Source organism: Brachyhypopomus gauderio, unplaced genomic scaffold, assembly GCF_052324685.1.
Source record: "Brachyhypopomus gauderio isolate BG-103 unplaced genomic scaffold, BGAUD_0.2 sc50, whole genome shotgun sequence".
In the NCBI taxonomy this organism is placed as follows: domain Eukaryota; kingdom Metazoa; phylum Chordata; class Actinopteri; order Gymnotiformes; family Hypopomidae; genus Brachyhypopomus; species Brachyhypopomus gauderio.
This window is the reverse complement of record NW_027506875.1, coordinates 2,367,580-2,385,575: the sequence shown is the minus strand read 5'-3', so window position 1 is coordinate 2,385,575 and position 17,996 is coordinate 2,367,580. Positions and strand designations below refer to the sequence as shown.

Genomic DNA, 17,996 nt, shown 5'->3' with positions numbered 1-17,996 from the left:
TTCAGGTAATGATGATGTAGGAATGTGAATGTTGTACTGTGTTCAGGTAATGATGATGTAGGAATGTGTGTTGTACTGAGTTCAGGTAATGATGATGTATGAATGTGAGTGTTCTACTGTGTTCAGTTAATGATGATGTAGGAATGTGAGTGTTCTACTGAGTTCAGGTAATGATGATGTATGAATGTGAGTGTTCTACTGTGTTCAGGTAATTATGATGTAGGAGTGTGAGTGTTGTACTGAGTTCAGGTAATGATGATGTATGAATGTGAGTGTTGTACTGAGATCAGGTAATGATAAAGTAGGAATGTGAGTGTTCTACTGTGTTCAGGTAATCATCAGTGTTGCCATAGTTACTTTGAAACAGTAATCCGACTACTGACTACTGACTACTTCTTTAAAAAGTAGCTCAGTTAAGTTACTGACTACTTGCTTTTAAAAGTAACTAAGTTAGATTACTTTTAGTTACTTTCAGCAGAGGCTGATCCCCCGCCCCTATAACAGGAAATGACTACCAGTTCTGCCAATACTCACTTTATTGACATGTATTTTAACCGGAACATCAAAAATGACACTGGCATTTGTAAACTTTTTCTTGAAATAGGCTTTGTTGTTTTTAAAATAAATAAATAAATAAGACAGTCTTTCTGTTCAACTCCGCCCACTTACAGGGTTGCCAATTCTCACGCATTGAGCGTGAGACACACGCATTTGACTGTCTTCACACGCTCACACGCCACACTTTCGATATCTCACGCCGAAAAAAAATCTAGTTTATTTACCTCTGATCCATATCTATGATTCAATGAGTTACTAGTTCGATCTGGCGCCAACCACCGGCGATCGATAGATCGTGATATAATACTGAATTTAGTCCATTTTACACCCCGCCCGGTAACAATTTACGTTCGCCGCCACCCCCCGGTTTTTTTCAGGTTTGACGTTGTGTTTTTGAAAGTAGACAGCACTCTGTCGCCAGCACAGAGTGTACAACGCACCTTAATGTTGTCATCCTTAACCGAAATAAAATCAAAATAATGCCTGTATTTCCAGCTGCTAAAGGCGACCCTCTCCTTCCATCTGACTTTGGCGCCGCAGAAATGACATAACCGCGCAAGAAACGTGTAGCCAAAAAATAAGAATGAATAACCTACGTTCCCCCGAAATGCAGAAATAGTAACGCACGATGTTTTAGATAAGTAACTTTAATCTGACTACTAGTTTTTAAATAGTAGTTGCGTTAGACTACTCGTTACTGAAAAAAGTAGTCCGACTACAGTAACGCGTTACTAAGTAACGCGTTACCGGCATCACTGGTAATCATGATGTAGGAATGTGAGTGTTCTACTGTGTTCAGGTAATGATGATGTAGGAATATGAGTGTTGTTCTGAGTTCAGGTAATGATGATGTAGGAATGTGAGTGTTGTACTGTGTTCAGGTAATGATGATACGGCAGTCATGGCCTGGTGGTTAGGGAACTGGTCTTGTGACCGGAGGGTCGTGGGTTCGATCCCCACACCTGAGGCCATGACTGAGGTGCCCCTGAGCAAGGCCCTTAACCCTCAATTGCTCACTTGTATAAAAATGAGATTAAAATATAAGTCGCTCTGGATACGGGCGTCTGCCAAATGCCAAAAATGTAATGTAAATGTAAATGATGTAGGAATATGTGTGTTGTACTGAGTTCAGGTAATTATGATGTAGGAATGTGAGTGTTGTACTGGCTTCCAGGAACTTTGTGTAATTTTGTAACAATTTAACAAATCATAAACAATATTGTAACATTAGACACTTTCAAATGACATTTCCACCATTTATACACAAATTATGTTTTGCATTTTGGTGTTAACAATACATTTTTTTTATTGTGTCGTTTAGTGTGACGAACCGTAAAAGACCTGACTCACCTGAACCCAGCTGTGTGTCCATGAAAAGTGATGAATCAATGGAACCTCCATTACGTTTGAGACCGGAAGTGAATCCTAATGTGTTCAGGTAATGATGATGTAAGAATGTGAGTGTTGTTCTGTGTTCAGGTAATGATGATGTAGGAATGTGAGTGTTGTACTGAGTTCAGGTAATGATGATGTATGAATGTGAGTGTTGTTCTGAGTTCAGGTAATGATGATGTAGGAATGTGAGTGTTGTACTGAGTTCAGGTAATGATGATGTAGGTATGTGAGTGTTGTGCTGAGTTCAGGTAATGATGTTGTAGGAATGTGAGTGTTGTACTGTGTTCAGGTAATGATGTAGGAATATGAGTGTTGTACTGAATTCAGGTAATGATGATGTAGGAATGTGAATGTTGTACTGTGTTCAGGTAATGATGATGTAGGAATGTGAATGTTGTACTGTGTTCAGGTAATGATGATGTAGGAATGTGTGTTGTACTGAGTTCAGGTAATGATGATGTATGAATGTGAGTGTTCTACTGTGTTCAGTTAATGATGATGTAGGAATGTGAGTGTTCTACTGAGTTCAGGTAATGATGATGTATGAATGTGAGTGTTCTACTGTGTTCAGGTAATTATGATGTAGGAGTGTGAGTGTTGTACTGAGTTCAGGTAATGATGATGTATGAATGTGTGTGTTGTACTGAGATCAGGTAATGATAAAGTAGGAATGTGAGTGTTCTACTGTGTTCAGGTAATCATGATGTAGGAATGTGAGTGTTCTACTGTGTTCAGGTAATGATGATGTAGGAATATGAGTGTTGTTCTGAGTTCAGGTAATGATGATGTAGGAATGTGAGTGTTGTACTGTGTTCAGGTAATGATGATACGGCAGTCATGGCCTGGTGGTTAGGGAACTGGTCTTGTGACCGGAGGGTCGTGGGTTCGATCCCCACACCTGAGGCCATGACTGAGGTGCCCCTGAGCAAGGCCCTTAACCCTCAATTGCTCACTTGTATAAAAATGAGATTAAAATATAAGTCGCTCTGGATACGGGCGTCTGCCAAATGCCAAAAATGTAATGTAAATGTAAATGATGTAGGAATATGTGTGTTGTACTGAGTTCAGGTAATTATGATGTAGGAATGTGAGTGTTGTACTGGCTTCCAGGAACTTTGTGTAATTTTGTAACAATTTAACAAATCATAAACAATATTGTAACATTAGACACTTTCAAATGACATTTCCACCATTTATACACAAATTATGTTTTGCATTTTGGTGTTAACAATACATTTTTTTTATTGTGTCGTTTAGTGTGACGAACCGTAAAAGACCTGACTCACCTGAACCCAGCTGTGTGTCCATGAAAAGTGATGAATCAATGGAACCTCCATTACGTTTGAGACCGGAAGTGAATCCTAATGTGTTCAGGTAATGATGATGTAAGAATGTGAGTGTTGTTCTGTGTTCAGGTAATGATGATGTAGGAATGTGAGTGTTGTACTGAGTTCAGGTAATGATGATGTATGAATGTGAGTGTTGTTCTGAGTTCAGGTAATGATGATGTAGGAATGTGAGTGTTGTTCTGTGTTCAGGTAATGATGATGTAGGAATGTGAGTGTTGTTCTGAGTTCAGGTAATGATGATGTAGCAATGTGAGTGTTGTTCTGAGTTCAGGTAATGATGATGTAGCAATGTGAGTGTTGTACTGAGTTCAGGTAATGATGATGTAGGAATGTGAGTGTTGTACTGAGTTCAGGTAATGATGATGTAGGAATGTGAGTGTTGTTCTGAGTTCAGGTAATGATGATGTATGAATGTGAGTGTTGTTCTGAGTTCAGGTAATGATGATGTAGGAATGTGAGTGTTGTTCTGTGTTCAGGTAATGATGATGTAGGAATGTGAGTGTTGTTCTGAGTTCAGGTAATGATGATGTAGCAATGTGAGTGTTGTTCTGAGTTCAGGTAATGATGATGTAGCAATGTGAGTGTTGTACTGAGTTCAGGTAATGATGATGTAGGAATGTGAGTGTTGTACTGAGTTCAGGTAATGATGATGTAGGAATGTGAGTGTTGTACTGAGTTCAGGTAATGATGATGTAGGAATGTGAGTGTTGTTCTGAGTTCAGGTAATGATGATGTAGGAATGTGAGTGTTGTTCTGTGTTCAGGTAATGATGATGTAGGAATGTGAGTGTTGTTCTGTGTTCAGGTAATGATGATGTAGGAATGTGAGTGTTGTTCTGAGTTCAGGTAATGATGATGTAGCAATGTGAGTGTTGTTCTGAGTTCAGGTAATGATGATGTAGCAATGTGAGTGTTGTACTGAGTTCAGGTAATGATGATGTAGCAATGTGAGTGTTGTTCTGAGTTCAGGTAATGATGATGTAGCAATGTGAGTGTTGTTCTGAGTTCAGGTAATGATGATGTAGGAATGTGAGTGTTGTACTGAGTTCAGGTAATGATGATGTAGGAATGTGAGTGTTTCACTGAGTTCAGGTTATGATGTAGGAATGTGAGTGTTGTACTGAGTTCAGGTAATGATGATGTATGAATGTGAGTGTTCTACTGTGTTCAGGTAATGATGATGTAGGAATGTGAATGTTGTACTGTGTTCAGGTAATGATGATGTAGGAATGTGTGTTGTACTGAGTTCAGGTAATGATGATGTATGAATGTGAGTGTTGTACTGAGTTCAGGTAATGATGATGTATGAATGTGAGTGTTCTACTGTGTTCAGGTAATTATGATGTAGGAGTGTGAGTGTTGTACTGAGTTCAGGTAATGATGATGTATGAATGTGAGTGTTGTACTGAGTTCAGGTAATGATGATGTATGAATGTGAGTGTTCTACTGTGTTCAGGTAATTATGATGTAGGAGTGTGAGTGTTGTACTGAGTTCAGGTAATGATGATGTATGAATGTGAGTGTTGTACTGAGATCAGGTAATGATGATGTAGGAATGTGAGTGTTCTACTGTGTTCAGGTAATCATGATGTAGGAATGTGAGTGTTGTTCTGAGTTCAAGTAATGATGATGTAGGAATGTGAGTGTTCTACTGTGTTCAGGTAATGATGATGTAGGAATATGAGTGTTGTTCTGAGTTCAGGTAATGATGATGTAGGAATGTGAGTGTTCTACTGTGTTCAGGTAATGATGATACGGCAGTCATGGCCTGGTGGTTAGGGAACTGGTCTTGTGACCGGAGGGTCGTGGGTTTGATCCCCACACCTGAGGCCATGACTGAGGTGCCCCTGAGCAAGGCCCTTAACCCTCAATTGCTCACTTGTATAAAAATGAGATTAAAATGTAAGTCGCTCTGGATACGGGCGTCTGCCAAATGCCAAAAATGTAATGTAAATGTAAATGATGTAGGAATATGTGTGTTGTACTGAGTTCAGGTAATTATGATGTAGGAATGTGAGTGTTGTACTGGCTTCCAGGAACTTTGTGTAATTTTGTAACAATTTAACAAATCATAAACAATATTGTAACATTAGACACTTTCAAATGACATTTCCACCATTTATACACAAATTATGTTTTGCATTTTGGTGTTAACAATACATTTTTTTATTGTGTCGTTTAGTGTGACGAAGCATAAAAGACCTGACTCACCTGAACCCAGCTGTGTGTCCATGAAAAGTGATGAATCAATGGAACCTCCATTACGTTTGGGACCGTATGTGAATCCTAATGTGTTCAGGTAATGATGATGTAGGAATATGAGTGTTGTACTGAGTTCAGGTAATGATGATGTAGGAATGTGAGTGTTGTACTGAGTTCAGGTAATGATGATGTAGGAATGTGAGTGTTTCACTGAGTTCAGGTTATGATGTAGGAATGTGAGTGTTTCACTGAGTTCCGGTTATGATGTAGGAATGTGAGTGTTGTACTGAGTTCAGGTAATGATGATGTAGAAATGTGAGTGTTGTTCTTAGTTCAGGTAATGATGATGTAGCAATGTGAGTGTTGTACTGTGTTCAGGTAATGATAATGTAGGAATGTGAGTGTTGTTCTGAGTTCAGGTAAATGATGATGTATGAATGTGAGTGTTGTACTGTGTTCAGGTAATGATGATGTAGGAATGTGAGTGTTGTACTGAGTTCAGGTAATGATGATGTAGGAATGTGAGTATTGTACTGTGTTCAGGTAATGATGATGTAGGAATGTGAGTGTTGTACTGAGATCAGGTAATGATGATGTATGAATGTGAGTGTTGTACTGTGTTCAGGTAATGATGATGTAGGAATGTGAGTGTTGTACTGTGTTCAGGTAATGATGATGTAGGAATGTGAGTGTTTCACTGAGTTCAGGTTATGATGTAGGAATGTGAGTGTTGTACTGAGTTCAGGTAATGATGATGTAGGAATGTGAGTGTTGTTCTTAGTTCAGGTAATGATGATGTAGCAATGTGAGTTTTGTTCTGAGTTCAGGTAATGATAATGTAGGAATGTGAGTGTTGTACTGTGTTCAGGTAATGATAATGTAGGAATGTGAGTGTTGTACTGAGTTCAGGTAATGATGATGTATGAATGTCAGTGTTCTACTGTGTTCAGGTAATGATGATGTAGGAATATGTGTGTTGTACTGAGTTCAGGTAATTATGTAGGAATGTGAGTGTTGTACTGGCTTCCAGGAACTTTGTGTAATTTTGTAACAATTTAACAAATCATAAACAATATTGCAACATTAGACACTTTCAAATGACATTTCCACCATTTATACACAAATTATGTTTTGCATTTTCTTGTTAACAATAAATTTTTTTATTGTGTTGTTTAGTGTGACGAAGCGTAAAATACCTAACTCACCTGAACCCAGCTGTGTGTCCATGAAAAGTGATGAATCAATGGAACCTCCATTATGTTTGAGACCGGAAGTGAATCCTAATGTGTTCAGGTAATGATGATGTAAGAATGTGATTGTTGTACTGAGTTCAGGTAATGATGATGTAGGAATGTGAGTGTTGTTCCGAGTTCAGGTAATGATGATGTAGCAATGTGAGTGTTGTTCTGAGTTCAGGTAATGATAATGTAGGAATGTGAGTGTTGTACTGTGTTCAGGTAATGATGTTGTAGGAATGTGAGTGTTGTACTGAGTGCAGGTAATGATGATGTAGGAATGTGAGTATTGTACTGTGTTCAGGTAATGATGATGTCGGAATGTGAGTGTTTCACTGAGTTCAGGTTATGATGTAGGAATGTGAGTGTTGTTCTGAGTTCAGGTAATGATGTATGAATGTGAGTGTTCTACTGTGTTCAGGTAATGATGATGTAGGAATATGTGTGTTGTACTGAGTTCAGGTAATTATGATGTAGGAATGTGAGTGTTGTACTGGCTTCCAGGAACTTTGTGTAATTTTGTAACAATTTAACAAATCATAAACAATATTGTAACATTAGACACTTTCAAATGACATTTCCACCATTTATACACAAATTATGTTTTGCATTTTGGTGTTAACAAATTTTTTTTTTGTGTGTCTTTTAGTGTGACGAAGCGTAAAAGACTCAACTCACCTGAAACCATCTGTGTGTCCATGAAAATTGATGAATCAATGGAAACTCCATTACGTTTGAGACCGTAAGTGAATCCTAATGAGATCAGGTAATGATGATGTAGGAATGTGAGTGTTGTACTGAGTTCAGGTAACGATGATGTAGGAATGTGAGTGTTGTACTGAGTTCAGGTAACGATGATGTAGGAATGTGAGTGTTTCACTGAGTTCAGGTTATGATGTAGGAATGTGAGTGTTTCACTGAGTTCAGGTCATGATGTAGGAATGTGAGTGTTGTACTGAGTTCAGGTAATGATGATGTAGGAATGTGAGTGTTGTACTGAGTTCAGGTAATGATGATGTAGGAATGTGAGTGTTGTTCTTAGTTCAGGTAATGATGATGTAGCAATGTGAGTGTTGTTCTGAGTTCAGGTAATGATAATGTAGGAATGTGAGTGTTGTACTGTGTTCAGGTAATGATAATGATGTAGGAATGTGACTGTTGTTCTGAGTTCAGGTAAATGATGATGTATGAATGTGAGTGTTGTACTGTGTTCAGGTAATGATGATGTAGGAATGTGAGTGTTGTACTGAGTTCAGGTAATGATGATGTATGAATGTGAGTGTTGTACTGTGTTCAGGTAATGATGATGTAGGAATGTGAGTGTTGTACTGAGTTCAGGTAATGATGATGTAGGAATGTGAGTGTTTCACTGAGTTCAGGTTATGATGTAGGAATGTGAGTGTTTCACTGAGTTCAGGTTATGATGTAGGAATGTGAGTGTTGTACTGAGTTCAAGTAATGATGATGTAGCAATGTGAGTGTTGTTCTGAGTTCAGGTAATGATAATGTAGGAATGTGAGTGTTGTACTGTGTTCAGGTAATGATGTTGTAGGAATGTGAGTGTTGTACTGAGTGCAGGTAATGATGATGTAGGAATGTGAGTATTGTACTGTGTTCAGGTAATGATGATGTCGGAATGTGAGTGTTTCACTGAGTTCAGGTTATGATGTAGGAATGTGAGTGTTGTTCTGAGTTCAGGTAATGATGTATGAATGTGAGTGTTCTACTGTGTTCAGGTAATGATGATGTAGGAATATGTGTGTTGTACTGAGTTCAGGTAATTATGATGTAGGAATGTGAGTGTTGTACTGGCTTCCAGGAACTTTGTGTAATTTTGTAACAATTTAACAAATCATAAACAATATTGTAACATTAGACACTTTCAAATGACATTTCCACCATTTATACACAAATTATGTTTTGCATTTTGGTGTTAACAAAATTTTTTTTTTTTGTGTCTTTTAGTGTGACGAAGCGTAAAAGACTTAACTCACCTGAAACCAGCTGTGTGTCCATGAAAAGTGATGAATCAATGGAACCTCCATTACGTTTGAGACCGTAAGTGAATCCTAATGAGATCAGGTAATGATGATGTAGGAATGTGAGTGTTGTACTGTGTTCAGGTAATGATGATGTAGGAATGTGAGTGTTGTACTGAGTTCAGGTAACGATGATGTAGGAATGTGAGTGTTTCACTGAGTTCAGGTTATGATGTAGGAATGTGAGTGTTGTACTGAGTTCAGGTAATGATGATGTAGGAATGTGAATGTTGTTCTGAGTTCAGGTAATGATTATGTATGAATGTCAGTGTTCTACTGTGTTCAGGTAATGATGATGTAGGAATATGTGTGTTGTACTGAGTTCAGGTAATTATGTAGGAATGTGAGTGTTGTACTGGCTTCCAGGAACTTTGTGTAATTTTGTAACAATTTAACAAATCATAAACAATATTGTAACATTAGACACTTTCAAATGACATTTACACCATTTATACACAAATTATGTTTTGCATTTTGGTGTTAACAATAAAAAATTTTTATTGTGTTGTTTAGTGTGACGAAGCGTAAAATACCTAACTCACCTGAACCTAGCTGTGTGTCCATGAAAAGTGATGAATCAATGGAACCTCCATTACGTTTGAGACCGGAAGTGAATCCTAATGTGTTCAGGTAATGATGATGTAAGAATGTGAGTGTTGTACTGAGTTCAGGTAATGATGATGTAGCAATGTGAGTTTTGTTCTGAGTTCAGGTAATGATAATGTAGGGATGTGAGTGTTGTTCTGAGTTCTGAGTACGTCACTTTCAAGGTCCAGTTCAATATTTCCCAGCACGATAAACTTAATTAGTTAAATATTTATACATATACTCGTAATGACTGGAAATAATTCGCTTTTAATCACATTATTTAACGGTGGTTTCTTTTCAAAACGCCCAATCTTAACGTCTTCACGTTCTCTCATGTTTCGTCCTGGAATTACAAGAGGCTTGTATTTGTTAACGTAATAATGGAGAACTGTTCAGTCAGACAGCTATTTGTTGTGAAACGAAGTAGTTACAATTTCAAGCATTTTCAAGTACTTTAACCTAAATTCCAGCACTTTTCAAACCTGAAATACAAAGCAACATTAAAATTCATTATAAAGGTTCCTTCCCCTGTTTTTGAGGGGTGTTTCTTTATACTACCACATATCGTTTCGGAGAACACTGCACGCGGAAAGTATAAACGCTTCGCGCGAGGTGGGCGGAGTCATGCGCTACGGTCACTCCCGAAAGTATAAACCAGGCTTTATTCTGCAGAGAGGAGGCAAGCACTGGATTGCTGTACGCGCACACTGCCCCCGTGTGGCACTCTTTGGAAATACTGCTCTTAAAAAAAAACACACTAAGTCCTATAGCACCGATACTAAGCAAATTGGGTATTGTACCGTTTTTAATGATGAAGTATCGCGATACTACTCTAGTATCGGTATACCGTACAACACTTGTTCAGGTAATGATGATGTAGGAATGTGAGTGTTGTTCTGAGTTCAGGTAATGATAATGTAGGAATGTGAGTGTTGTTCTGTGTTCAGGTAATGATGATGTAGGAATGTGAGTGTTTCACTGAGTTCAGGTTATGATGTAGGAATGTGAGTGTTGTTCTGAGTTCAGGTAATGATGATGTAGGAATGTGAGTATTGTACTGTGTTCAGGTAATGATGATGTAGGAATGTGAGTGTTTCACTGAGTTCAGGTTATGATGTAGGAATGTGAGTGTTGTACTGAGTTCAGGTAATGATGGTGTAGGAATCTGAGTGTTGTTCTGAGTTCAGGTAATGATGATGTAGCGATGTGAGTGTTGTTCTGAGTTCAGGTAATGATAATGTAGGAATGTGAGTGTTGTTCTGAGTTCAGGTAATGATAATGTAGGAATGTGAGTGTTCTACTGTGTTCAGGTAATGATGATGTAGGAATATGTGTGTTCTATTGGTTGTAGTGTTCAGGTGAGGATGGTGTCCTGGTTGTAGTATTGAGGTGAGGATGGTCTCCTGGTTGTAGTCAGTGATGTCAGTAACGCGTTACTTAGTAATGCGTTACTCTAATCTTACCACTTTTTTCGGTAACGAGTAATATAACGCGCTACTATTTCCAGTCCAGTAATCAGATTAAAGTTACTTATCCAAGTAACTGTGCGTTACTTTTTAAATTTTCCCTAGTAAAAATATATACTTTTGCTTTCTTCTTGGCTCAGTTCTACTTTTGCGTCTGACCGTAGCGCTCGACTCCGTACGCTGCGCGTGACCCTGTTAGAGCGCGAGCGCGTTTTACAAGTCACTTTTGCAGTGTCCTACCGAAACAATATGTGGTAGTATAAAGAAATACCCCTCAAAAACAGGAGAAGGAACATTTACCTGAAGAATTTTAATGTTGCTTTGTGTTCCACGTTTGAAAAGTGCTGGAATTTTGACTAACGTAGCTTACTTAAACATGCTGTAATGGTATTTCTTTTCACAACAAATAGCTGTCTGACTGAACAGTTCGCTTGTATTACGTTACCAAATAAATACAATAATAATACAAAATAATACAAATACAAATAATACCGCGCAGCTACACAAACGTAATGTCAGGAGATACTGTAGCGACTACTACTCCTCACGGCGAATTCCCTAACGGACAGACACTTGGCCACTCAAGGAGTCTTAGCCCTTTAAGTGACACTGGGGGGGTGGAGCCTCCTCGAGATTTTTGGATTAAGCAGTTTCTGCCTCGGTTACCAAACCTGCTTCAATACATTGTAACTGTTAAAAATGCACTTCCAATAAAGTGAGTATTGTAAAAAATTATTTTGCTGCTGAATGTAACTACTAAAGTAACTTGTAATCTAACGTAGTTACTTTTAAAATCAAGTAATCAGTAATGTAACTAAGTTACTTTTAAAAGGAGTAATCAGTAATCGGATTACATTTTCAAGGTAACTAAGACATCACTGGTTGTAGTGTTGAGGTGAAGATGGTCTCCTGGTTTAGGACAGTGTTCCTCACTCACAGTTCCACCTGATCAAACTCACTCAGCTCATCATGACGTACTTCATGAGCTGCATCAGGTGTGTTGGAGCAGGAAAACACTAAACTGTACAGTGATGCAAGTGTCCAGCACTGGTGGTGAGGAACACTGGATTAGGGCATTAAATCAGTTAATCTAGCCTGTACTGTACAATATCTGCTATATCTCTCCCTTAAACACAGTGTTTTGTTTGTCCACAGTGAACTAAAAGGGAATGTTACGGACATCGACGGAGAACAAAGGAAGTCTAGACCAGTACAGACCAGTAAGTGATCTGGGTCATGAACCAGACAGACCTTACACTACAGACCAGTAAGAGATCTAAGTCATGAACCAGACAGACCTCACTAACACACTACAGACCAGTAAGAGATCCGGGTCATGAACCAGACAGATCTCACTAACACACTACAGGCCATTAAAAGATCTGGGTCATGAACCGGACAGACCTCACTAACACACTACAGACCAGTAATAGATCTGGGTCATGAACCAGACAGACCTCACTAACACACTACCGACCAATAGGTTAAGGTTTGTTTTGTCATATGGGTCTTCCTTTAGTTGAGGGGTGTTACACCCTGTATATGGTCATGAGTTAGTAACTGTAATAGGTTCACTCTTCCTTTAGTTGAGGTGTTACACCCTGTATATGGACATGAGTTAGTAACTGTAATAGGTTCACTCTTCATTTAGTTGAGTGGGTGTTACACCCTGTATATGGACATGAGTTAGTAACTGTAATAGGTTCCTCTTCCTTTAGTTGAGGGGTGTTACACCCTGTATATGAACATGAGTTAGTAACTGTAATAGGTTCACTCTTCCTTTAGTTGAGGGGGTGTTACACCCTGTATATGGACATGAGTTAGTAACTGTAATATGTTCACTCTTCCTTTAGTTGAGGGGGTGTTACACCCTGTATATGGACATGAGTTAGTAACTGTAATAGGTCCACTCTTCATTTAGTTGAGGGGGTGTTACACCCTGTATATGGACATAAGTTAGTAACTGTAATAGGTTCACTCTTCCTTTAGTTGAGGGGGTGTTACACCCTGTATATGGACATGAGTTAGTAACTGTAATAGGTTCACTCTTCCTTTAGTTGAGGGGGTGTTAGACCCTGTATATGGACATGAGTTAGTAACTGTAATGGGTTCACTCTTCCTTTAGTTGAGGGGGTGTTACACCCTGTATATGTACATGAGTTAGTAATTGTAATAGGTTCCTCTTCCTTTAGTTGAGGGGGGGTTATACCCTGTATATGTACCTGAGTTAGTAACTGTAATAAGTTTCTCTTCCTTTAGTTGACGGTGGATTATTTAATTTGGGTTTACTTCAATAAAGGTGTTTTAAAGGTGGGCCGAATTTAGAGGTAATACCCAAATACATTAACATCATGTGTTTCTGTTGTTTTAGAGATGGTCTCTATATATCAGCAAAATCTCAAACACAAACTACTGGAGAAATGTAAAAAAATTAATGAAGGAATCTCAGATCATGGAAGCTCAACCCTTCTGAATGAGATCTACACAGAGCTCTACATCACAGAGGGAGGGAGTGGAGATGTCAATAATGAACATGAGGTGAGACAGATTGAGACAGCATCCAGGAGACCAGCAACACAGGAGACACCCATCAAATGTAATGACCTCTTCAAAGACAAACCCATCAGAAGAGTGCTGACTAAAGGAGTTGCTGGAATTGGGAAAACAGTCTCTGTGCAGAAGTTCATTCTGGACTGGGCTGAAGGAAGAGACAATCAGGACGTCTGCTTCATATTTCCACTTCCTTTTAGGGAGCTGAATTTGATAAAGAAGGAGAAAAAGTTCAGTCTGATGGATCTGCTTCATCACTTTTTCCCAGAAACAAAACAATTACAGTTAATAGATTGTGATGCTTATAAAGTCATTTTTATCTTTGATGGTCTGGATGAATATCGACTTCCTCTAGATTTCCAGAATAATGAGAGGTTATCAGACATAACGGAGTCGACCTCAGTGGATTTGCTGCTGACAAACCTCATTAAGAGGAATCTGCTTCCCTCTGCTCTCCTCTGGATAACCTCTCGACCAGCAGCAGCCAATCAGATCCCTCCTGAGTGTGTTGACCTGGTAACAGAGGTACGAGGGTTCAGTGACCCTCAGAAAGAGGAGTACTTCAGAAAGAGAATCAGTGATCAGATTCTGGCTCACAGAATCATCTCACACATGAAGTCTTCAAGAAGCCTCTACATCATGTGCCACATTCCAGTCTTCTGTTGGATTGCAGCCACTGTTCTAGAGAGCATGTTGGGTGAAGCAGAGAGTGGAGAGATCCCCAAGACTCTGACTCAGATGTTCACACACTTCCTGATCTTTAACATCAAACACAAGGACAGAAAGTACCATAGAAAAACTGACACCGATCCTCACCAGACTAGAAATATTGTTCTGGCACTGGGAAAACTGGCTTTCCAACAGCTGGAAAGGGGCAACCTGATCTTCTATGAGGAAGACCTGAGAGAGTGTGGCATTGATGTCAAAGAAGTGTCAGTGTACTCAGGAGTGTGTACCCAGATCTTCAGAGAGGAGTCTGGACTGCACCTGGGGAAGGTGTTCAGCTTTGTACATCTGAGTGTTCAGGAGTTTCTGGCTGCTTTATATACATTTTTCTCCTTCATCTCCAACAACACAAATGTGCTGGAACATCAAACCACTGCAGACCTACATGACGTTAAAAGATCAACAATGTCTGACTTCCTTAAGAAAGCAGTGGACAAGGCCTTACAGAGTGAGAATGGACACCTGGACCTTTTCCTCCGCTTCCTTCTGGGTCTCTCACTGGAGTCCAATCAGACTCTCTTACGAGGTCTACTGACACAGACAGGAAGCAGCTCACACAGCACAGAGGAAACAGTCAAGCACATCAAGAAGAAGATCAAGAAGAATCTCTCTCCAGAGAAAACCATCAATCTGTTCCACTGTCTGAATGAACTGAATGATCATTCTCTAGTGCAGGGAGTTCAAAAATATCTGAACAGAGGAGGTGACCGTCGTCTCCGTGGAGTCAGACTCTCTTCTGCGCAGTGGTCAGCTCTGGTGTTTGTGTTGCTGATCTCAGATGAGGAGCTGGATGAGTTTGACCTGGGTAAATATCACCCATCAGAGAAATGTCTACTGAGACTGCTGCCAGTGGTCACAGCATCCAGAAAAGCTGAGTGAGTATTTTCATTCATAAACACATTACAGCACCAGGGGGGAGTTTCACAAAGCATCATAGAATCACACACACACACACACACACACACACACTGCATGTCTCTCCTGAATACACACACTGTAGGTGTATCTCAATTCAGGGGCTGCAGCCCACGAAGTGCGCATTTGTAGGCCGGTTACGTCACTGCGCCGCGACGAGGCTGTCCCAATTCGTGGACTCCTTCTTATGCGGCCGACGAATGTAGCCTTCAAAACCCTGAAAACGAAGGATGCGTCTGAGTATCCTTCGCGTCCCACCATATCCCAGGATTCATTGCTCTATGAACAATAAACAGGCGGAGTCTAGTGTTCGGGCCAAAGAATTCGTTTTTAAATGTCGGTATTTTTTAAATATGGACATTTATACTGCAATGAGATGCTAAATAACATGCCAGTTATTAATGATATTGCAGGTAAACCTGTGCTTTGAGTATTTACTAAAGAGTAACGTTTATAAAAATACATTAAATTTTGTTATGAAGTTATACTTCCCGCCAAACATGTGAATACATGTTCAACGCATTTTCTTTTAGGCATTTGTGGTTGATGCATGGGTTAAAGTTCTCCGTCACTACGACGGATTTCCGTCATTTGAATTTTTTGGGGAAAAAATCCGTCAAATCATAATAAACCACACAAGCGTGCTATCTGTTTTGTGTCCGAAATATGATCCTCTCACTGGATCGTCAGCGCTGGATGGATGACGGCGGTGTCATTTGATTGACTTGCGGGTCATCCCGCCTTCTGATTTTCGGACATTACGTAGAAAAGTTACCTTCCTCCTGCCTGGGTGATTATACTTTCGCGAGTGACCGTAGCGCGCGACTCCGCACACCTGCGCAAACGGCGGAGGCTACTTGGCGCGTCGCATTCTTTGCAGTGTTGTCCGAAACGATATGTGGTAGTATAAAGAAACAGCCCTTAAAAACAGGGGAGGGAACATTCACCTGACCAATTTTAATGTTGCTTTGTGTTTCAGGAAAAAAAAGTGCTGGAATTTAGGCTAAATGAACATGCTTGAAATTGTATCTACTTCGTTTCACAACAAATAGCTGTCTGACTGAACAATTCTCTTGTATTACGTTAACAAATACGAACCTCTTGTAATTCCAGGACGGGCGTTTTGAAAATAAACAACCCCTAAATAATGTGAATAAAACGCGAATTATTTCGAATCGTTTCGAGTATATGTATAAATATTTAACTTTATTAAGTTTAACGTGCTGGGAAATATTGAAATGGACCTTGAAAGTGACGTACAAGTGTTTTAATTCCACCTTGTAAAGGTGTATGAACCCTGCAAACATGACTTTGTTCATTGCGCTGAAGCGCGGCACGGGCGAAGTGAAGTTACAAAATTCAAGAGGTGCACGACCTCGCGAATCGCCAGCGCGCGAGGCTCTCGCGCACGGGTGGAGCCACCGCGATTACGCCATAAAGGCTTTACTTTGCGTAGTGTGGGTGCTTGCTTTAACCAGGCTTTGTCGGAACAAAGGTACATACTGTACGCGAATAACGTACTGCACGCAGTTATCCTATCCTGACGCCGTCCTCCTCAAGTATGTCTCGCTGCAGCCTGCAGGAAGGCGGAGTTGGACATCCAACCCCGCCCACATCCAACTCCACCCTCTAATGCGCTCTCGTGCGCCAACCCACTACTTCTTCATTCGAGAATAACTGTGTGGCACTTGAAAATACGCATGACTCACAAGTGTTCAAGAGACACGTCGTTGCGCTTAAATTACACATACCTCGTTTACTTTGTGTATTGTTCCACGTATGTTATTCATTATTTTTATTTATTGGGTGGCGAACGTAAAATGTTGACGGGGGGATGTAAAATGGACACAAATTAAGTATTATATCGCGATCTATCGCTCGCGGGTGGTTGGCGCCAGAGCGAACTAGTAACTCATTGAATCATAGATGTAGATCAAAGTAAATAGATTTTTTCGGCGTGAGAAATCGGATGTGTGGCGTGAGAGCGTGTGAAGACGGTCAAATGCGTGTGTCCCACGCTCAGTGCGTGAGAGTTGGCAACCCTGCTACTATAAGTACACAATTAAAATGGTAATGTTTACTGTTTACTGGTAATGTTGGTGATGGAGAAGGGGTATGTTGGTAATGGAGAAGGGGTGTAATCAGGGCTTAATTTGAGCTGGATCCTGCCGGAACAGGATCCGGGAACTCTTTCATTTTGAAGGGTGCGTTCCGGGAACTGTCTGCCTCGATCCGGTAACTTTCAAGCCTACCAATTATAAGTTATGAAGAAATCTGTCTGTGTTGAACCAATTAATTGAACAAATAATTCTATAAAAGACATTTTTAAACACAAAATCCACATTCTTAAATCACATGAGCTCTCCTTTTTAGCTATGCCTTTCCGTGTCTCCCATAAAGCTAGTTATACTTTCGTGAGTGACCGTAGCGCGCGACTCCGTACACATCGCGCGCGTCACATTTTTTAGTGTCCTCCTGAAACGATGTGGTAGTATAAAGAAACACCCCTCAAAAACAGGGGAAGGAACAATTACCTGACCAATTTTAATGTTGCTTTGTGTTTCAGATTTGAAAAGTGCTGGAATTTAGGCTAAAGTACTTGAAAATGCACTTAAAATGCACTTCTGCGCTTAAAACACTTATAAAACACTAATTAATACACTAAACTAAAACACTAAACAATAATTTAAAAGTAATTTATATATATACGAATTGGCTTGTTATTTTGACATTTGTGCGCCTAAGCGTTGGGCTTTGTGTGCGATCCGGTTACATTGTTGGCCTCAGTGACCCCTTGTCTCATGCCGCTGTTTGCGTTCCGGCATCGTTTGATTTACAAATTAAGCACTGGGTGTAATAGTAATGTTGGTGTTTAGTGTACTCAAGCAGCCCAGCCCACTTTCGCAAATGGCGACACACCTGAGCAACTCTAGTGATATGGCAGTGTTGTAGAGACCAAGAGTGGCACGACACT

At 39.8% G+C, this 17,996-nt stretch overlaps 1 protein-coding gene across 14 annotated transcripts in view; it reads left to right on the top strand.

Annotated features, from left to right (window-relative positions):
- The window catches only part of LOC143487815 (NACHT, LRR and PYD domains-containing protein 3-like), a 98,531-nt gene that overhangs the window by 70,912 nt on the left and 9,623 nt on the right, over nt 1-17,996 (top strand). For 5 of the 14 annotated variants that reach the window (XM_076987018.1, XM_076987017.1, XM_076987015.1 and 2 more), the window contains 9 exons: nt 1,880-1,996; nt 3,211-3,327; nt 5,484-5,600; nt 6,680-6,796; nt 7,388-7,480; nt 8,704-8,796; nt 9,291-9,407; nt 11,987-12,051; nt 13,203-14,982. The exons of 6 other annotated variants lie outside the window; for them this stretch is intronic. In XM_076987018.1, the coding sequence (XP_076843133.1) occupies nt 1,880-1,996; nt 3,211-3,327; nt 5,484-5,600; nt 6,680-6,796; nt 7,388-7,480; nt 8,704-8,796; nt 9,291-9,407; nt 11,987-12,051; nt 13,203-14,982 (2,616 nt within the window). The remainder of the gene's footprint in view (nt 1-1,879; nt 1,997-3,210; nt 3,328-5,483; nt 5,601-6,679; nt 6,797-7,387; nt 7,481-8,703; nt 8,797-9,290; nt 9,408-11,986; nt 12,052-13,202; nt 14,983-17,996) is intronic. 3 more of the 14 variants (XM_076987020.1, XM_076987019.1, XM_076987021.1) reach the window with 3 other exon arrangements.